The sequence below is a fragment of the Oryctolagus cuniculus genome, chromosome 2 (genome assembly GCF_964237555.1).
Source record: "Oryctolagus cuniculus chromosome 2, mOryCun1.1, whole genome shotgun sequence".
NCBI classification, from domain to species: Eukaryota; Metazoa; Chordata; class Mammalia; order Lagomorpha; family Leporidae; genus Oryctolagus; species Oryctolagus cuniculus.
The window spans coordinates 107,519,502-107,541,653 of record NC_091433.1 but is presented as its reverse complement, the minus strand read 5'-3'; the positions used below and the strand labels follow the sequence as shown (position 1 = coordinate 107,541,653).

The 22,152-nt window shown below is 48.0% G+C and overlaps 1 protein-coding gene across 7 annotated transcripts in view; it reads right to left on the bottom strand.

Annotated features, from left to right (window-relative positions):
* TBC1D8 (TBC1 domain family member 8) overlaps positions 1 to 22,152 on the bottom strand; it is a 131,041-nt gene that overhangs the window by 41,757 nt on the left and 67,132 nt on the right. For 5 of the 7 annotated variants that reach the window (XM_051835502.2, XM_051835509.2, XM_051835506.2 and 2 more), the window contains 2 exons: positions 10,590 to 10,708; positions 2,626 to 2,854 (listed from right to left, as the gene is read on the bottom strand). In XM_051835502.2, coding sequence (XP_051691462.2) covers positions 2,626 to 2,854; positions 10,590 to 10,708 — 348 coding nt within the window. Of the gene's footprint in view, positions 1 to 2,625; positions 2,855 to 10,589; positions 10,709 to 11,915; positions 12,025 to 22,152 lie in introns of those variants that run through there. The other 2 variants (XM_008253329.4, XM_051835515.2) reach the window with 2 other exon arrangements.

The window sequence follows — 22,152 nt, the reverse complement described above, 5'->3', positions numbered from 1 at the left end:
GAGAGTTCTGTTCTCAGCAATGTTCCCAACGCAGTGGTGCCAGCACGCTCTATAGACAGAACACAAAGCCTCCCAGCTGACTGGCTGGTTTTCCTGAAGAGACACCCGGAAGAACGGATACAGACAAAGGCTATTGAGTCTTAGGAAGCCTTTTTTCCAAGTCTTACCCAAACACAATTCGGTTTAATGATGATTGTTAGTAAGTGTTAGAAAATAATTTCCTGGGGCTGGTGGTGTGGTATAGGAGGCTACGACTCCACCTGCAGTGCCAGCATCCCATACGGGCACCGGTTGGTTTCCCGGCTGCTCCTCTTCCAATCCAGCTCTCTGTCTATGGCCTGGGAAAGCGGTGGAGGATGGTCCAAGGGCATGGGCCCCTGCACCTGCATGGAGGACCCAGAGGAGGCTCCTGGCTTCAGATCAGCTCAGCTCCAGCCACCTGGGGAGCGAACCAGTGGATGGAAGACCTCTGTCTCTCCCTCTGTCTGTAACTCTGCCTCTCAAATAAAATCTTAAAAAAAATTTTCCTTTTCAAATAAAGTAGGGAATGATGAAGTGTTTTAATTTCTGCCAAACTTGTGGAAACAAGCTACCCTGCAGTACTGTTTTCAAAGCTTCCACTTTCCAAGGCCACGTTTCTACATCAGCTCAAGACTACACTTCTCCAGCTGTTTCCGTGGCTTTCACAGCCAGTCTTTCCCTCTCACACACAGCTCACAAAATTTCACTTATCAAGCATCTACTTAGTGAAGAGGCCTGCATTTAAGAAGCTCATTCAAATAGGAAACACACACACACCAACAGTTAAGTGACCACTGACCCAAGGGGACGCAGCATAGAAAACAGATACAGCATAAAATGTATGGGAGGCCGGCGCCGCGGCTCACTAGGCTAATCCTCCACCTTGCGGCACCAGCACACCAGATTCTAGTCCTGGTCGGGGTGCCGGATTCTGTCCCGGTTGCCCCTCTTCCAAGCCAGCTCTCTGCTCTGGCCAGGGAGTGCAGTGGAGGATGGCCCAGGTGCTTGGGCCCTGCACCCCATGGGAGACCAGGAAAAGCACCTGGCTCCTGCCATTGGATCAGCGCGGTGCGCCGGCTGCTGCACGCCGGCCGCGGCAGCCATTGGAGGGTGAACCAATGGCAAAATGAAAGACCTTTCTCTCTGTCTCTCTCTCTCACTGCTCACTCTGCCTGTCAAAAAAAAAAAAAAAAAAAAAGGAGCCAGGAGAGGCTTCTTGGAAGTGACAAAACGCAGACCGGGTTTTGAAGGATGAACAGGAGTTTACAGGCAGACTAAATACGGGGAAAGGAAGGGAAGGCTGAGTCTTTCAGAATGGCCAGGGCTGGATCAGAGAAGACTCCAGGGGAGGGGAGGGCTGTGCAAATAGGGTGTACGTCCTGGAGCCTCAGAGCCGAGGCCGGGGAGCTGGGCAGAGGATGGAGGATCGCGTGCAGGAAGCAGGCCCCTCCTTTACAGGAGCCCTTGCTACCGCTTCTACTTGAGATATAAATCACACCTGCAATCTACACCCTGTGCGATGATACATGCAACACACGCAACATCTGCTGACACGCAGCGTGGGCACTCCAAACAGTAGTTGGCCCTGGAAGAACTAAGGAGAATTTTTTCAACAGTGCCTCTTAAAAATCTGAGGGGTCAGCACTGTGGTGTAGCAGATAAAGCCTCCACCTGCAGTGCTGACATCCCATATGGATGCCGGTTCAAGTCCTGGCTGCTCCACTTCCAATGCAGCTCTCTGCTATGGCCTGGGAAAGCAGTGGAAGATGGCCCAAGTCCTTGGGCCCCTGCACCCACGTGGGAGACCCAGAAGAAGCTCCTGGCTTCGGATCAGCACAGCTCCAGCCACTGGGGCCGGAATTGGGGAGTGAACCCTTCCTTCTTTCTGTGTGTCTTTTAAGTAAATAAATAAATGAAATGACCCACACAGAACTGTGCCTTGAGGCAGTAGCAAAAGACGGATTTTCCTCAGATCTAACCTGCGGGCGGGCGCAGCTATGTGGTTCAGTATCATCGTCTGCCCAAGTTGTTAGGAAACCCATCACGTGTCAACAGACCGCCTCTCAAACCATACGTCAAGATCTTTAGTTGTTGCCGGCGCCGCGGCTCACTAGGCTAATCCTCCGCCTGGCGGCGCCGGCACACCGGGTTCTAGTCCCGGTTGGGGTGCCGGATTCTGTCCCAGTTGCCCCTCTTCCAGGCCAGCTCTCTGCTGTGGCCAGGGAGTGCAGTGGAGGATGGCCCAAGTGCTTGGGCCCTGCACCCCATGGGAGACCAGGAAAAGCACCTGGCTCCTGGCTCCTGCCATCGGATCAGCGCAGTGTGCCGGCCACAGCGCACCAGCCGTGGCGGCCATTGGAGGGTGAACCAACGGCAAAAGGAAGACCTTTCTCTGTCTCTCTCTCTCACTGTCCACTCTGCCTGTCAAAAAATAAAAATAAAAAAATAAAATAAAATAAAAAAAAGATCTTTAGTTGTTGAACATCCCACGCTCAGGGCTTTTATCGGGAGCAGCACCAGGCATCTCGCGGGCTGCGCTTGCTGGGAAGGACACACCCCACGCCCGCCCCCCGCCGGTGCCGGTGCCGGGCGAGCATCACTTACGCTCCTTGCCCAGGAAGGAGGAGTAGAAGCAGAGGTGGTTGATGCTGAGGTACAGCCAGCCTTGGCGGGGCACCCTGCCCTTCCAGCAGCAGCACGAGTAGAAGGTGACCAGCTTCTCGGCCTCAGGGAAGTTGAACCTGGCCTCGAACTTCACCAGCGCCTCGCGGAACTTCTCGGGCTCCTCCTCCTGCTCAGCGAGCCGGCTGCTGGTCTCCTCGGCAATCAGGGCCTGGCACACAGAATTCGGTGAGACGGGCAGGCGGGGGGGGAGAGGATGGGAAGCAGGAAGGATGGACACACACTGTCCCGAGGCTCCGGAGCTGCTTTAACCGAACACACGCGCCGCTGGACCGGAAGGGACGACAGCCGTCACCTGTCCGTGACGTCACCTAGAACCTTGACCGCCGCAGAAAAGGAGGGGCCGGGGCTCGAGGAGCCGTCACAAGCTCTGAAAACCCAAGAACACGTCACTCCACTCCTAAGCCCCAGCTCCCAAGTGCATTATTACCTTTTTTTTTTTTTTGACAGGCAGAGTGGATAGTGAGAGAGAGAGAGACAGAGAGAAAGGTCTTCCTTTGCCATTGGTTCACCCTCCAATGGCCGCCGCGGCCGGCGCGCAGCAGCCAGCGCACCGCGCTGATCCGATGGCAGGAGCCAGGTACTTATCCTGGTCTCCCATGGGGTGCAGGGCCCAAGTTCTTGGGCCATCTTCCACTGCACTCCCGGGCCACAGCAGAGAGCTGGCCTGGAAGAGGGGCAACCGGGACAGAGTCCGGCACCCCGACCGGGACTAGAACCCGGTGTGCCGGCGCCGCAAGGCAGAGGATTAGCCTAGTGAGCCGCGGCACCGGCTTGCATTATTATCTTCTACATCCTCCCCGTTCTTCTCTACAGGAACAGGGGGGCTGAGCGGTTCAGCCACGGGACTCACTGCATCAGCCCTGAAGAGCTCCCCAAGCGGGAGTCAACTGTCTGATTCAACATCTTCCTCAGCAGGTTCAAGACCGTGGCATGGGGACAAGTGTTTAGTGCAGGGGTTAAGGCTCTGCTTAGAACCCTGGCATCTGGTACAGCAGGTGTCAGCTCTGCTCCCCATCCCAGCCTTCTGCTAAGGTGCACCTGGGAGCCAGCAGGTGATGGCTCAGTAGTTGGGTCCCTACCACCCACAAGGAAGACCTGGATTGGGTCCCCAGCTCTTGGCTTTGGCCTGACCCAGAAACAGCTACTGCAGGCATTTGGGGGAGTGAATAATTGAAGGCAATAAAGTTAGAGGCCTACGTACTTTGTAATCTGGGGTGGCAGAAGGGCCTAGAAAGGCAGGCTGTGACCTCTTCCTAAGGGATGACAATGTATTGCCAAGCCAGAGTTCTGATTGCCCATCCTACAGAGCTCACTGGCAAATTCGTCAAAGTACATCCCTGGTACCTCCACACGAGCAGCCCCCCAGGAACTCCAGGGTCCTGGGCCTCACACACGCCACTCAGCTTTGATAACAGGTCGCTCACTCTGGTCTTTTATTTTTATTAGTGTTTTCCTTATTTCTGAATTACACATGTCTCAAGGAATGTGTGTCCCTTAATAAATGGCAGTTCCGGGGGGACTGAGGTGGGGCTTTGAAGCCTTTGCCCGACACAAAGTATTTCAGAAATTAAAACTGGGGATTGGCATGACAGATAACAATGTCGGGGCAGGTGCTGTGGTGTAGCGACTCAAGCCACCTCATGGGACACGTTCATGCCACCTGGGAGAGCTCCTTCAAGTCCCGGACTCTGCTTCTGACCCAGTGTCCTGCTAATGCGCCTCGCAAAGTAGCAGATGGTTCAAGTGGTTGGGTACCTGCCTCCCAGGTGGGAGACTGGGATGGAGTTCTGGGCTGCTGGCTTCAGCGTGGCACAGCTCTGTTACAGGCATTTGGGGAGGGATCTAAGAAACGAGGCTCAATCTCTGTCTCTCCTATGTCATGCTGTCTTTCGTTCTAAAAAAATTTTAATAATGTCATTGAATGTAATTATTTTTTTCAGATAAATCTAAAGGTTGGTGAAACGTTAAATGATTTGAATTTTCATGTTTTTCTTTAATTTTCCTAATTTTATGTAGCGTTATAAACAAAATCATTAAAGCTATAATTAAGAGGGGTTGACGCTGTGGCACAGTGGGTTAAAGCCCCAGTCTCCAGTGCCAGCATCCCATATGGGTGCCAGTTTGAGTCCTGGCTGTTCCACTTCCAATCCAGCTCTCTGCTGCAGCCTGGAAAAGCAGTAGAAGATGCCCGAGTCCTTGGGCCCCTGCACCTGCGTGGGAGACCTGGAAGAAGCTCCTGGCTCCTGGCTCCGGATCAGTGTAGCTCTGGCCATTTAAGTCACCTGGGAGTGAACCAGTGGATGGAAGACCCTTCTTTCTCTCTCTGCATCTCTGCCTTTAGAATAAATCTTTTTATAAGTTATAATTAAGAAAGATGAGCTTTTCCAATTTTATTTGAGACACAGAGACAGATAGGGAGCTCTCAAAAGCCAGAGATGGCCAAGGCTAAGCCAGGCTGAGGCCGAGTCTACTGGATGCATCTCGTGCATGTGGGCGGGAGAGACCCAGTTACTCGAGCCCCGGATGCTGCCTTCCGGGGTGGGCATTAGCTGGAGTCCGGCAACAGGAGCCGGAGCACTCCAGTGTGGGACACTGACACCCTGATTGCCATCTCTACAGCCAGCCCAACACACAACCCCGGTAAACTTGTAAAGATGTGTCTGCTATACACTGAATGTAGACCTCTCCCTGTGCTCAGAGGGAGACGTGATAGGGTGTTTATAAAAGTCTACAGCAAAGGGGCAGAGCTGCTGACCTCATGGGACTGGACATGGCCATAATGATGGACAGACTACTTTTTAATTTTTTAAAGAGAATAGATCCCACGTATTCCATAGATACAGCTCTATACTTTCCCCCCTTCCTCCCCTCCCCTTAATTTTGGCAATAACATACTTTCAATTTACTTTATACTCATAGGCTTAACGCACCACTAACCACACTGCTCAACAACCTCTGTGGATGCACAGACTTCTGACTTCTATGGACAATGGCCGATCCCAGGCACAGCTTGAAGCAGGAGGAGTCTGTCTGCTTACTTAAGCTTTAGAGAGTAGCCAGACAATGTCCAGGGCATGCATAGGCAAAGTCAACTCCCAGAGCCTTAGGATTTGGCCACAGGAAGGGAGAAGTCTCACCACTCCGTGCTGCCAGGAGAGCCCGGGCAGGCCCCTCACTGCCCAGAGCTATGCGTCCTCAGGACTTAAAAACACAAGATTTAATTTGAAAGGCAGAGAGACAGAAAGAGAGAGAGAGACAGAGAGAGACAGATAGACAGACAATCTCCCACCCACTGCTTCACTCCCCAAATGTCCACAACAACCAGGGCTGGGCCAGGCTGAAGCCAGGAGCCAGGAACTCAATTCAGGTCTCCCACGTGGGTGATGAAAACCCAAACACTCAGTCTATCATCTGCTGACCTCCAGGGTGTGGTTCATCGGGAAGCTGCACTCAGAATTAGGACTCAGACGCAGGCTCTCCAATATTGGGTGCAGGTATCCCGAGCGCCTTTTTTTTTTTTTTTTTTTTTTTTTTTAAAGATCTATTCATTTGAAAGGCAGAAAGTTACAGAGGGGCACAGGCAGAGGCGTCTTCAATCCACTGGTTCATTCCCCAAATGGCCGCAACGGCCAGAGTTGCGCTGACCTGAAGCCAGGAGCTTCTTCCAGGTCCCTCATGCAGGTGCAGGGGCCCAAGGACTTGGGCCATCTTCTGCTGCTTTCCCAGGCCACAGTAGAGAGCCAGATTGGAAGAGGAGCATCTAGGACTCGAACCAGTGCCCATATGGGAAGCCGGCACTGCAGGTGGTAGCCTCACCTGCTATACCACAGTGCTGGCCCCTGCAGAGCACTTTCTTAAGTGCTGCACCAAATGCCTGCCCCTCCTCGGGATTTTTTAAAAGGAATTTCAGAAAAAAGTGTCAGAAGTCAATCTGTCACCCCAAAATATGCTCCCTTATTTGGAACCAATAACAATTAAGAAGTAGACATCAGAAACGCTTTCTGTCCCCTCCCTTCCCCCGGCCCCTGCCTTAGGCCACAGCCAGACACAGTTCTCCTGTGAACAAGTGCGATTCCCTCTCCTGTACCAGGAGGAAGCTAGACTCTCAGAGACACCACTGCAGGGAATTCAACTCAGAAACCTTACTACAGCACCTGAGGTGGGCATCTGGCCCAGTAGCTGAAGATCCTCGCCGCCCACACTCAAGTGCCTGGGTTCAATACCCAGCTCTGGCTCTCGACTCTAGCTTCCTGCCAGTGTGGACGCTGTGAAGCAGCAGGTGATGATGGCTCAAGTGACTCAGTTCCTACCCCGCTGTGGGAGACGTGAACGGAGTCCCTGGCTCGCAACTGGGGGCCACTGTGCGCATCTGGGGCGTAAACAATGGAGCATGCACTCTGTCTCTCTCTACCTCTTAACATTTTTCTAACAAAATAAGAACTCATTATGTTAGCTACCCAACTGCTGCCCTTGTTATAAATAAAATTTAAAAAAACACTTGTGCTCCGCTCATCTTTCCAAGTTTGCTGCCACACACCCTTCCTGTGTTGTCACTTCTCTTTCAATTTCTTGTTATCTCTTCAAGATGCTTTAGAAGCAGGCACTTGACCCAGGAGTTACGATGCCACCTGGGACACGTGCATCCCTACTGGAGTGCTGGGTTCAAGTCCCAGCCCTGCTTCCCATTCCAGCTTCCTGCTGATCCACGCCTTGGGAAGCAGATGGATCCCTTTTAGGCTGCTCATGGTTGAGTCCCTGCCTTCTCCATGGGAGACCCAGACTGAGTTCCAGGCTCCTGGCTTCTGCTGGTGTGGACATCTGGGGAGTAAACCAGCTGATGGAAGTGCTCTCTCTCTCCCCGTCTCTCTCTTCAAACACAATGAAAAGTAAAATGTAAACACATACTTCATTTTTATATAAATGCATATTATATATTACACTATCAATTATACTAGAGCAATATAAAGTGTAGGCACTGTGGTATAGCGAGTTAAGCCACTGCTGGGATGCCCACATCCGCTGTCAGAGTGCTCGGGATCAAGTTCTGCCTCTGCTTCCAACACAGCTTCCTGCGAGGCACTCGGGAGGCAGTAGGTAACGGCTCAAGTGTACGAGTCTCTGCCACGGCTCACGGCTTCGGCCCGGCCCAGCCCCAGCAGTTGTGAGCACTGGGGGAGAGAACCACGGGATGGAAGATCTACGTGGGGCTGTTGCTTTGCCTTTCAGGTAAACATGTTTTAAAAAATAAAGCTTTGGGGGCCGGCACCGCAGCTCACTAGGGTAATCCTCCGCCTGCGGCGCCAGCACACCGGGTTCTAGTCCCGGTCGGGGCACCGGATTCTGTCCCGGTTGCCCCCCTTCCAGGCCAGCTCTCTGCTGTGGCCCAGGAGTGCAGTGGAGGATGGCCCCAGTGCTTGGGCCCTGCACCCCATGGGAGACCAGGAAAAGTACCTGGCTCCTGCCTTCGGATCAGCGCGGTGCGCCAGCCGCGGCAGCCATTGGAGGGTGAACCAACGGCAAAGGAAGACCTTTCTCTCTGTCTCTCTCTCTCTCTGTCCACTCTGCCTGTCAAAAAATAAATAAATAAATAAAGCTTTGGGGTCGGTACTGTGGCATAATGGGTTAAGCTGCTGCCTGCAGTGCCAGCATCCCATATGGGCACTGGTTCAAGTCCTGGCTGTGCCACTTCCAATCCAGCTACCTGCTAAGGCACCTAGGAAAGCAGCAGAGGATGACCCAAGTGCCTGGGCCCCTGCCATCCATGTGGGAGATCCGGAAGAAGCTCCTGGCTCTGGTCCAGCCCTGGTCATCCCAGCCACTTGGGGAATAAACCAGCATATGGAATCTCTCTTTTCCTGCCACCCCAGAATTCTGCCTTTCAAATAAATATTTTAAAGAATCTTTTAAAACATAAAGCTTTAAAATACATACTTACATAATATATAATATATATATATAATATATATTATATGTTAGTATATATTATATATATGCCCAAGTTTTAAACTCCCTTTTATGTTGCTCATTACAGAATTTCTTCTACCTACATGCATGTTGCAAGCATTAAAATAAACCACCTTTTTCTTGTTCATCTGCCTCTTGTCAGTTTAACTTCCAGGGCCCCAGCCCTGAAAAAGTGTCTCCCCCATCTCTGACAGGAGCCTTTCCAAGACGGCTGCAGCGGGAGTGACTGCTCCCCTCCAGAGAGAATCGTACCAGAGACCCACTGCAACCCCACCCCAGCACAGAAGCCAAGTGTGCAACGTCACCATCAAAGAGGCATTTCTGCAGCCACACCCCAATGTGACCTGACCCAAGGACCACAACCACGGTCAGCTGGAATGGGCCTTGGGGGTGACCCCAAGAGCCAGCTGCATCCCCCCCAACAAGGTAACAGGCAGAGGACACCAGCTGATGCCGCCAACTGGCTGGACTGCGTCAGCCTTCACTTCTCAGCTGATCCTGCAAGTACCTGGCAGTCCCCAAAGGGAAAGATGCTTCTCGCTTCTCTTTTGTTCTTCGACAGTCCAGAATTCCCTGACACCTTTTACTAAAAGCTATAGCACTTCACACATCAGAAAGCCAAGCTTTCTGAAAAAAAAATAAATAAATAAAATAAAATAAACAAAATCGATGGTCTGGGATGTTTTACCCTGAGGGGGAAAAACTCTCTCAGGCTGATGTGCTAAGGTGGCTAATGAGAGTGTTGAATTCAGCGTGAAAAACCCTGCTCCCTGGAGAGGGTTTCAAAGCACAGTTACCCACGTTACTGCAATGAGACAAGTTACAGAACCCTGTAGCCCCAATATATCCCTCTCCCTACTTATCAAGACTTAACTGGCTCTATTCCATGTACATTCCATTTACAGATTTTAAGAATAAACATCCACTTTCCTGAAGATGAGGAATGTGCTAGGCCCAGCAAAATATAGAGGTGTAAGTTATCACAGCTGCAATAAAGCTAGGAGTAACCAATTTAAGGAGTCTAGTATTCCAGATAAAAGGTCTTCAGTGAGGTCACAATAAGAACTATGCCTAGGAATGATGTTCTTTTGATTTTTCATTTTTCAAAATGTTTACTTATTGGAAAGGTAGAATTACAGAGATGGGGAGAGATGGAGAGATCTTCCCTCCAACGCTGGAGCTAGGCCAGGGAGGAGCTTCATCTGAGTCTCCCAAGTGAGTGGCAGGGGCACAGGCACTTAGACCACCTCCCGCTGCTTCTCCAAGACCAACAGCAAGGGGCTGGATTGGAAGCAGAGCAGCCAGGACTCGAATTGGTGCTCATGGAGGATGCCGATGTCCTAGGAGATGGCTTTATCTGCTATGCCACAACGTCAGCCCCAGGACTGATGTTATTTTTAAATTTCAGGTGTGTTTTGTTGAACTGACTGTGTAAGTTCTGACAAGTTGAATTTATTTGGTCTTACATATTAGGCCAAAAAACAAACAAAAAAATCAGCCAGAGTGGAAAAATTGGTCAGAATCCTGCCACGTTCAGTGCCCTAGGAAGCAATCAGAAAGATGGGGAGGGGCTGACGCTGAGGTGTAGTGGGTAAAGCCACCACCTGCAGTGCCAGCATTCCATATGACCACCGGTTTGAGACCCGGCTGCCACTTCCCATCCAGCTCTCTGCTATGGCCTGGGAAAGCAGTAGAAGATGGCCCAAGTCCTCGGGTCCCTGCACCCACGTGGGAGACCTGGAAGAAGCTCCCTGGCTTCGGATCAGCGCAGCTCTAGCCATCACAGCCATTTGGGGAGTGAACCAGCGGATGGAAGATCTCTCTCTCTCTCTCTCTCTGCCTTTCTGTAAATCTGCCTTTCAAATAAATAAAAACAAAGATGGGGAAACGGGGAGAAATATGAAAATCAAGGACCCTACCTTGACTTTACCTTTCACGAAACTGGCAATGTCATCTTTATTATCAAAGACAGACAGCGTGTGCAGGAGGTTCTGCTCCAGCCAGTCCCAGTGCTGGTTGATTTCCTCCAACGTTGCACCTGCAATAGAAGAGGAAAGGACAGCGATTTAAATCTCAACGTAATTCTGAGGGCAGGAACTCCTTTCCCAAATATCCCACACCTCTGCGTCACAATTATTAACGCTTCTTGGGCTCTCGCACTGTGGGACTCAGGCCGCCAGCTGAGAGGCAGGTGCTGGCCGCCAGAGCTGTGGTCTCTCCTGCCACAGCACCGGAATTTCCAAGTACCAGTCTCACTCCCATGTGATGGGCTGGGTGACCAGCACAGTCACCCTTGGGACTGTCTGGTGACCCAACTGCCCACCTTGCTAAGGCATGGGAGCCTGACCTCCTACACATTAGCGACAGAAACATTCGTAGTCCCAGAGCTCGGCCAGCATGGACTAAGCCCAAGGAGTGAACCGGTTTTGAATAGTCTCGCATGAAGGTCCCAAGTCCAAGTTCACAGAAGACGAACCTCTTGTAAAGGCTCCCCTGATGCCCCAGGGTTTGCCACACACAACAGGCAGCCTCGGTGGCAACAGGCAGTCTTCCACACAAACAAGAGCCTGGCAAACTTACAGGTTTCCAGATTTATACCTTATATCATGTACAGCACTATCCCTTAAAAACCTATGAGACAGTTTTATGGTATATGTTAAAAACACAAAAGCAGTAAGTCATATACAGTAAGTTAAAGGCAATTAAACACACATTCACTGTATTCTGGATGCATTCAGCAACACCATTAGTAAAAAGCTTAGTTGTTTTAGCTGTATTTCCTCCCTAGAAGCCTCCTAGCCATGCCACTGGACAACGGGTACTTCACCCCAGGGAGCGTGCCCGCATCTAGCAAAGGACCCAACACAGCAGATGCTTGGCAAGGACTATGGACTTGAAGGAAGTTCAGTCCTGGACAAGAAAAGGCCCAGTGTATCACGTGCACCTGGTGTAGCGGATCCCCAAGTAGGAAGGAAGCAAGAGATCCTCTAACGACAACAGCACAGAATCACCTGGGCTCTGAGAGGGGCCCCACAGCCACCCGAGCCACAGAGCGCCTACTAAAGTCAGACAGACTTGTGATCAAACTGAACTCGCTCTCATCTGCAGCCTCCCTCTCCTGGAGTATCAATTCATGCCCACAGCTTTTAGATCCAGAGCCTCCCCAATGCAAAAACCCAAGGTGCTCCGCAATCTGAACGTGAGGTTCAACACTACGCCACACCTGACCTGACAGTTCAACATACACTTTGTCTTACGCATGTGTGGTAGAATGAGGTGAAAAGGTCATATCAAGATGGCCACTGCGGTGAAAAGTTCATGCTAAAATGGCCACTGAGGTGAAAAAGTCATGCCAAGATGGCCGCTGACAACAGAAACTGCCTGGCAACAGGCCGTGATTGGATGGCTTCGGCAACCACATGACAACAGAGGAAACCACATGACAACAGAGCCTGACTGACAGCAGGCCATGATTGGATGGTTTCAGAAACTGCCTGGCAACAAGAGCCTGACTGGCAACAGGCTGTGATTGGATGGCTTTGGAAACTGCCTGGCAACAGGCTGTAATTGGCTGGGGCATAGACCGCCCCTTGACTGGATTGGCTGGTCTTGGCTATATAAGCTGTTGTACTAACTCAAATAAATGAGTCTGCTGCTCGCCTCAGGCCTGCTTTCACCCGACTCCGGGGGTCTGGTGTGGTGACTCTGCACCTCCTGCCCCCAACACGCTCCTCCTCTCAGAAACAAATCCACAACATTGTTGAGAAATCAACTGCAACACACATGCTATTTAAAATACTCTGTGAGACAGCCTTCAGGCTATGTAAGGGGTATGTGAAACACAGGCATATATTCCAGAATCCAGAGGCTCTCAAACACGGCTGGGCACAACCTAAATGCCATCCGAGTGCCCAAGGGTCCACTCGGGATCCAGACTGGGTTCTGATCAGGTAGGCACAAAAAGGAGGGAGAGGACTCACATCTGTGGTTCAAATCTGTTCCAGGCTCTGTCCCACTGATCTGTGATGAAGACTGAACACATAAAAGAAGGCTCAAACACCTATCCAAGGTCTTAGATCGAATGCAGGGCAAACCAGGAGGATATAAACTCATTCTCTACAGCCTTCAAGTACCCTGGGGTCCGCCCACAGCAGCTACTTTTGAATCTCTGCTTATCACCGACAGAATTCTTAGGGGCAGCACTCGCTATGGCTGGACCACGAAGGCCCCACTTTGTGCTTGCACTTGAATGAGCGCACCCTCTCCCCTCCACAATCCCCAGTGATGTGGCCAAGTTTTTCATTTATCCTGCTATTCCACCTTATAGGTCAAACACGCTTAACTATGCATGTCTTCCTCCACTGATAACTTTACGACAACATGGATAAAATTAAAACTAAGCTCCAACGCGAGATATCACTGTGGAATTAAGGCTTGAGACAAAGTCATCAAAAAATATGTCTTTTTTTTTTAAGGGTATGTCTTTCTACTGGGAAGGAGCTTACGATAGGAAAAGATAATTCCAAAGCAAAAATTAAGCCCATACTTTGAAAGCAAAAATAAACACACAAGCTGTCACTGAGCCAAAGTTAGATTTTATGACAACCTGCTCCTAACAGAAGACATAGCTGTGTGCCTCTCCCAGCAAAGACAATCAATATGATGAAACTTTTCCACCCTGCCGTCTTCTACGTATTTCCTACAAAGGTTACCAAATGGCAGGGAAATTTTCCAAACTATCATTTCCTCTGCAGGGAAGTCTTATGATGGGCTTCACAAATACCATCCATCAAGGCAAGTCAACTGCACATCCGCAACCTCAGAAGACTAGAGAGGAAACTCATCAACGCATGTCACTCATCACAACTCGGAACCTACACAGTAGCAGAGTTTTTCAAATTATGTGAGGCAGCAGACCACCCGAAAACAGCTTTTTACAAAAAGAAACGGTGAGATAGAAAATGGAAGACAGGCTACCTGGTAAGGCAAACTATTGCTTAATGTGTATAACTGCTGGAGTTACAAACAAGTGAACGTATCATGTATCTCTGTACTTTATGGCCAAAGGAAGTTACTGCATTGTGGGCACACAAATGACGTGAACAGACGAGAAAGTAAGTGAGCGACTGCCCTATTGTGTGAGGGGCTCTTCAGCATGTCCACAGAACATGAGAAACCACGTGGATTTCAACACTTTTTTAAACACACCAAAATAAGCTATTTTTAATTCCATCTCCCATGAGCTTTTTGATATAACCTCATGGACCCAGAAAAATTAAAAGCCTACAAATGAACACGTCAGAAATGCTTCTACCTCTTCTGCTGAGGCCCTTCCAAAACCAAGACAGGGAGCTGTTGTCACAGCCTGAATGGTGGCCCCCCTCAAAAAACACTCCTTCACTGAAGCCTTAGTTCCTAACTTATTTGGAGATGGCGTTTTCAAGGAGGGAATTAAGGTTAAGTGAGGTCATGAGTGGGACCCTTAATCCAACAGGACTGGTGTCCTTATAACAAGAGGAGCCACCAGGGGTGCAGAATACAAACAGAAGGCCAGAGAGAACAGACAGGCCTCATCAGAAACCAACCTTGTCTGCACCCTGACCTTGAACTTGCAGCCCCTACAATGGTGAAAAAAATAAATGTCAGCTGTTCAGGTATGCCAGTCTGTGGTGGTGTGATAGCTGGAGCTGACTAATAAAGCCGTCTAAAGCCCAAATTCATTGCAGTACTGTGGGCTGGAACCCAAGTCCCACTAGCAAGATTATGCTTTATTAGGGCCCTTAATTTTGCAGAAAAAGACTTTCATTTTCTAAGAATATTGAAGTCCAATGAGGGTAGAGGAAATCAGACTTACGGATGTTGTATTAGAAATCGTAACCAAGATGGCAAAACCAACCGCGTGGATGATTTGCGAGTAACCAAGCTCTATGCTGGAACACCCAGAGGGGCTGGCAGAGGGCATTTGCTGGGTGCCCAATATGGGTCAGCAGCTCATTGGGTATGCCAGAGACTTAGCATCATTTATCTTTCTACAAATGTCACGAGGTGGGGAGGCATTATCTCCACGTTGAAGGCAGGAGCGAGAAAGTGCATAGTGGAGTCAGCTCTGAAGCCCACTGACAGGACTCCTCCGAGAGCCTTGCTCTACCCAGGACACCATCACGATCGGGGAAGAGCCCAGCAGCTGAGTCACACCGAAATTCACACTCAGTATTCATTCCCTTAGGCCTTCCCCAGAGTGCTTTCAGGAAATAAAACAAGTATCTCATTGTCTGCACCTACAGCCACAAATAACCTGAAGCAAGCTTCTGTTTTATCTCTGCATAGTAGCCAACTGGATACGTGGGCTTCTCCAGCAACCCAAGTGCCAGTTTACAAGGAAACAGGCATTCTGTGTGTATAGCTCACATCTGCACCTCCCAAACAGCAAGACATTTCTCTATTGGCCATCCGTGAGCACATCACGCGATGACCAGTGGCTAGCGCAGACTCTCACCGACATGGAAGCGTTACTCCCAAATTTCATTCAATACTCAACCCAGGGAGAGGGCGCAGGTGCTAAGAACCCAAATAAAAATTACAGACGTGGGAGGGAGAAGACCAGAGCTCTGTTTTCAGAAGCCTTGCATTCTTTAAGGGGATACTTGAACATCTAAGCTGTAAGGATAAAGCAGGATCTTTACAGAAACATGTAACAAGTTCAAGTTTAATATCACTTATGGAATTCACAACTTACGGAACTCTCAACCACGTGTGTTTTTCTTACAGTTTAAGAAAGTTAGCTTTGAGCGTCTTTTTTACATAGTTTTCTTGCTGGGGATCCGTGTGGTAGCCGCTGCCTGCAATGCCAGCACCCCACCTGGAAGTACTGGTTCAAGTCCGACCCAGCTGCTCCGAGCTTATGCACATGGTTGGGCAGTGGAAGATGGCCCCAGTACTCGGGCCTCTGCTTCCCACGTGGGAGACCCAGATGGAGTTCCAGACTCCTGCCTGGCCCAGTCCCAGCTGTTGCAGCCAGTTAGGAAGTGAACCAGTAGATCAAAGATCTCTTTCTCTCTGTGTGTCTGTCACTCTGCCTTTCAGACAAATATTTTTTAAAAATGCAACAATTATTTTTAAATGTCTTCTTGCCCTTTCTGGCCTTCAAATTAAATCAAGAGTCCCTAAAAAAAGAGTTACAAATGAAAAAGTCAATCTCTTTGATACCAAAAGTAAAATGAATTTTTAGTTTATCATTGAAACCTCTAAACTGTCCTTTTATTAGTTCCCCTAGACACATTTCTTCAGAGACAGAAAACAGAACAATTGGACCTATAACCAAAAGAAAAAAAATTAATAGATACAGAATCAGAAATGGCCCAGGCAACACAATCTACAGACCAGGACAAACAGCTACTACAAATAGATTCCACGTGGGGTCAGCGCTGTGGTGCAGTGGGTTAATGCCCTGGCCTAAAGCACCGGCATCCCACATGGGCGCCGGTTCTAGTCCTGGCTGCTCCTCTTCCAATCCAGCTCTCTGTTATGGCCTGGGATAGCAGTGGAAGATGGCCTGGGTCCTTGGGCCCCTGCACCCACGTGGGAGACCCAGAAGAAGCACCTGGCTCCCGGCTCCCGATCGGCGCAGTTCCAGCCGTTGGGCCACCTGGGGAGGGAACCAGAGGATGGAAGACCTCTCTCTCTCTGTCTCTACCTCTAACTCTTTCAAATAAATAAAATAAATCTTTGAAAAAAAAAAAAAAAAAACAGATTCCATGTGTTCAAAAGGTAGAGGAAGGCATGAACCGAGAAACTAAATGGAAGACATTTAAACAACCCAAATCAGATCTTTAAGGGTGAGAAATATAGTACCTTAAGTGAAAATACATTGAGGCTGGGATTAAAAGTAGATTAGAAATTAACTGTAGGTAGAAAAAAAAAGAGAGAAGGGAACTTGAAGACAGAGTAATGAATACCAAAATGAAAAATGAGGGGAAAGGATTGACAGCTACAGGAAGAACAGAGCATCCGCAAGCTGTGGAACAAGAGATCGTCACAGCACAGTGGGTTGCTGACACCCCATAAAGCCGCCAGTTCAAGTCCCAGCTGCTCCACTTCAGACCCAGCTCTCTGCTACTGCGCCTGAGAAAGCTGTGGAAGGTGGCCCAAGTGCTTGGGCCCTCGCTGCCCAAGTGGGAGACCCAGAAGAAGCTCCTGGCTCCCGTTTTTGGCCTGGCCCAGCGCTGGCTATTCTGGCCGTTTGGGGAGTGAACCAGCAGATGGAAGCTCTCTCCCGTTCTGTTTCTCTCTTTCTCTAACCCTGTGTCTTAAGTAAGTCTTTAAAAGAAACAAAGAAACCTAAAAATACTTGTAATTGGAGTTGCAGGGGAAAGTGTGTGAGAGCAAAGAATAGAGAAAAAGATATTGGAAGAAACAGCTGAAATTCTTCAAGTACAGTGAAAACTATAAACACACAACTTCAAAAAAACTTCAAAAACCTCCAGCAGAAAAAAGCATAAATGATATCATACCAATGAAGAGATTATTGAGAACCAGAGATCCAAAGTAAAGAGATAATATTTACATAGGAACAGAGGATGGTAGCAGGCCTCTCATCAGAAATAACACAAACCAGAATGCTCACAGTAACATCTCTAAAACATCCAGTCCCGGGGGCCGGTGTTGGGGTGCACCAGGCTATGCCACCATTTGCAATGCTGGTATCTCATATCGGGGTGCTGGCTTCAGTTCTGGCTGCCCACTTCCAATCTAGCTCCCTGCCAATGGCCTAAGACGGCAACAGATGATGGCCCAAGTGCTTGGATCCCTGCCACCCACGTGGGAGACCCGGAAGGAGTTCCTAGCTCAGATCTGGCCCAGTCCCAGCTGTTGCGGCTATGTCGGGGAATGAACCAGTAGATGCAAGCTTTCTCTGTCTCTTCTTCTCTCACCCTGCCTTTCAAATAAGTAACTTGATCTTAAAGTACTTACAACTGTTCAACTGAAGATTTCTCAACTTTACAACAGTGTAAAAGTGATACGTGTTCGACAAACAAGTTTTGAGTTTTGGTCTTTTCCCAGGTAGCAATAAGCATATGATACTCTCACGCTACTGGACAGTGACAGTCCTAGCCCCAGCCAGCTCTGTGACTGTCCACACACGACATGGTACCGCACAACCCATGTTTTATGAATACAGGTACTCAATGGATTATGAGAGAGAGGCAATACTTCATTCCAAACAGGCTTTGTCTTAGGCGACTTTGCCCAACTATAAGATATGTTTTTGATTATCATATATTCAACTTAAAACACATTTAATTGGGATATAACCACATCATAATTTGAGGGATATCTGTACTTGAAGAAAACATAGGTGAATTCCTCTATAAGTTAGAAATGGGGGGGGGGCAGCGCTGTGGCACAGCGGGTTAACGCCCTGGCCTGAGGCGCCGGCATCCCATATGGGCACCAGTTCTAGTCCCGGCTGCTCCTCTTCCAATCCAGCTCTCTGCTATGGCCTGGGTCCTTGGGCCCCTGCACTCACGTGGGAGACCCGAGGGAGACTCCTGGCTACTGGCTTCAGGTCGGCGCAGCTCCGGCCATTGTGGCCAAGTGGGGAGTGAAGCATCGGATGGAAGACATCTTTCTCTGCCTCTGCCTCTCTAACTTTGCCTTTCAAATAAACAAATAAATAAATAAATCTTTTAAAAAATATTTGGAAAACCCTCCCCATTCAGGACTCAAAATGAAAAACTATTAAAGAAAAGATTAACAAATCCTACTACTTTGAATAAAAACATATGGTAAAACACACCAAAAGCAAAGCCACCAAACAATATTTTTTAGTTCATCTCTCAGGTAAAGGGCTAACACTCCTAATATTGTCTAAAAGTTTAAAGAAAAAAATCATCCAGTGGAACACTAGGCAAATAATATGAACACTGTTTCTGTCAACAGCCCTTAAATACAAACGATGCTAACTTCCTCATAAATAAAAAGGAATGCAAACTAAAACAATGTGCACACATCATGTCTCACCTACCAGGTTGGCAAATAACCAACAGTGTGACGTCTGATGACAAGTCTACGGAAAAGTAGGGGCTTTCACACCCTGTTGATGGGAATTTAAGTGATACGCCCGGGAGGAGGATGGGGAAGTGAGCACTATCCCATCAGCCTTTCACACTCACAGCCCCGCCACTCGCAATCTTACTTCTAGGAATCTATGCCAGACAGTCAGCAGTAAAAGGGGGACTTACATATGAAGATACCTAGTGGGGCATTACTTACCAGAGTAACAACTAAACGTAATGCAGACGTGCATCGGGATGTACTGTGGTACTTGTGTGCAGTAAGAGGGTAACAGCATGTTGGAACAGCTGTGACCAAACAGGAAGTAACAAATGCAGGCAAGGATATGGGGAATGAGGGAACTCCTACACACTGCTGGGGGGAATGTAAATTAGTACAGCCATACGGAAGGGTATGGAGCTTTCTTTAAAGACTATGAATAGAACTGCCATGTGACCCAGAAATCCCACTACTGCGTACTTATCCAAAGGACAGGAGCTCACCACATCTAAGAGACACCTGCTCCGCCACGTTTATTTGCAGCACTGTTCACAACTACCGAGATAGGCACCCAACCAAGGTGCACATCCTCAGATGATCAGGTCAAGAAAATGTGGTCTGTACGTACAGAATGGAATACTATTTGGCCATAAAAACTGAAATCCTGTCAGCAAAATAGAAGGACCGACATTGAATGGAGTAAGTTAGACACGGAAAGGCAAATACTGCATTTTCTCCCTCATGTGGGAGCTTAGGAAAATCTCAATCTGAACAGAGTGGTGATTAGCAGAAGCTGGGAACAGAGAAGCGGGGAGGCTGGAGGGATTTTGGATTTTAAAAAATAGGGAAATTCGGGTATAGTTCATAATTGTAACAAATATATACTGTAAAATGTTGAAATAACACAAGATGTTAATTGCAAAACAGAGCTGACAGAGAATGATTTTTTTTTTTGTCCTGGGGCCAGGTAAGAGTACTTGGTCAGTTTCTAACCTTAAAGAAAAAGATAGAATGACTAACAGTAATACAAAGACCTCTGGATCATGAGGACAACACCAAGAAAGCAAACAGCAGAACAACCAAGTGGGAGAAGACATTTGTAATACATCAACAACTGGTTCATGGTCAGCGTCTCTACAAGAAGTTCTCAAAATTCTAAGGAAAAGTCAACTCAGTTGGAAAATAAATGGCGCGGAGACTGGTGTAAGCTTTCCAAATGATCAGGGAAGTTATAAAATGATCGACTTTGTGAATAGCTAAAGCAATCTTGTACAACAAAAACAAAGCCGGAGGCATCACAATACCAGATTTCAGGACATACTACAGGGCAGTTGTTATCAAAACAGCATGGTACTGGTACAGAAACAGATGGATAGACCAATGGAACAGAATAAAAACACCAGAAATCAATCCAAACATCTACAGCCAACTTATATTTGATCAAGGATCCAAAACCAATCCCTGGAGTAAGGACAGTCTATTCAATAAATGGTGCTGGGAAAATTGGATTTCCACGTGCAGAATCATGAAGCAAGACCCCTACCTTTCACCTTACACAAAAATTCACTCAACATGGATTAAAGACTTAAATCTATGACCCGACACCATCACATTATTAGAGAGCATTGGAGAAACCCTGCAAGATATAGGTACTGGCAAAGAAGACCCCAGAAGCACAGGCAGTCAAAGCAAAATTAACATTTGGGATTGTATCAAATTGAGAAGTTTCTGTACTTCAAAAGATACAGTCAGGAAAGTGAAGAGGCAACCGACAGAATGGGAAAAATATTTGCAAACTATGCAACAGATAAAGGGTTGATAACCAGAATCTACAAAGAGATCAAGAAACTCCACAACATCAAAACAAACAACCCACTTAAGAGATGGGCCAAGGACCTCAATAGACATTTTTCAAAAGAGGAAATCCAAAGGGCCAACAGACACATGAAAAAATGTTCAAGATCACTAGCAATCAGGGAAATGCAAATCAAAACCACAATGAGGTTTCACCTCACCCCAGTTAGAATGGCTCACATTCAGAAATCTACCAACAATAGATGCTGGAGAGGATGTGGGGAAAAAGGGACACTAACCCACTGTTGGTGGGAATGCAAACTGGTTAAGCCACTATGGAAGTCAGTCTGGAGATTCCTCAGAAACCTGAATATAACCCTACCATACAACCCAGCCATACTACTCCTTGGAATTTACCCAAGGGAAATTAAATTGGCAAACAAAAAAAGCTGTCTGCACATTAATGTTTATTGCAGCTCAATTCACAATAGCTAAGACCTGGAACCAACCCAAATGCCCATCAACAGTAGACTGGATAAAGAAATTATGGGACATGCACTCTATAGAATACTTTACAGCAGTCAAAAACAATGAAATCCGGTCATTTGCAACAAGATGGAGGAATCTGGAAAACATCATGCTGAGTGAATTAAGCCAGTCCCAAAGGGACAAATATCGTATGTTCTCCCTGATCGATGACAACTGAGCACCAAAAAGGAAACCTGTTGAAGTGAAATGGACACTATGAGAAACGGTGACTTGATCATCTCTTGTCCTGACTGTTGATGTACAATGTAATACTTTATCCATTTTAGTATTTTTTTTTTGTTCTAGTACTATTGATTGAACTCTGTAATTAACACACAATTATTCTTAGGTGTTTAAATTTTAACTGAAAAGTGATCCCTGTTAAATTTAAGAGTGGGAATAAGAGAGGGAGGAGATGTACAATTTGGACATGCTCAATCGGACTTGCCCCAAATGGTGGAGTTAGAAACGTGCCAGGGGATTCCAATTCAATCCCATCAAGGAGGCATGTACCAATGCCATCTCACTAGTCCAAGTGATCAATTTCAGTTCACAGTTGATCACACTGATAGGTCTAAGAGTCAAAGGGATCACACAAACAAGACTAGTGTCTGCTAATACTAACTGATAGAATAAAAAAGGGAGAGAACGATCCAACATGGGAAGCGGGATACACAGAAGACTCAGAATGGCAGATGTCCTAAATAGCACTCTGGCCTCAGAATCAGCCCTTGAGGCATTTGGATCCATCTGAAGAGCCCTTGCGAGTATTTTAGGCATGGAAAGCCAAGACACTCTGGGGAAAAAAAAGAAGACCTAAATGAAAGATCTCTGTGAGAGAGATCCCAGTGGAAAGAACGGGGCCATCGAGGGAGGAAGTACCTTTCTCTGAAGAGAGGAGAGAACTTCCACTTTGACTATGACTCTGTCGGAATAAGATCGAAGTCGGCGAACCCAAAAGGCTTCCATAGCCTTGGCTACTCATGACTAGAGCCTCGGGTGATTACTGATGACATAAACAAGATTGTCAAATTTTTAAGTCAACAACAGGAGTCACTGTGTACTTACTTCTCATGTGGGATCTGTCCTTAATGTGTTGTCCAATGT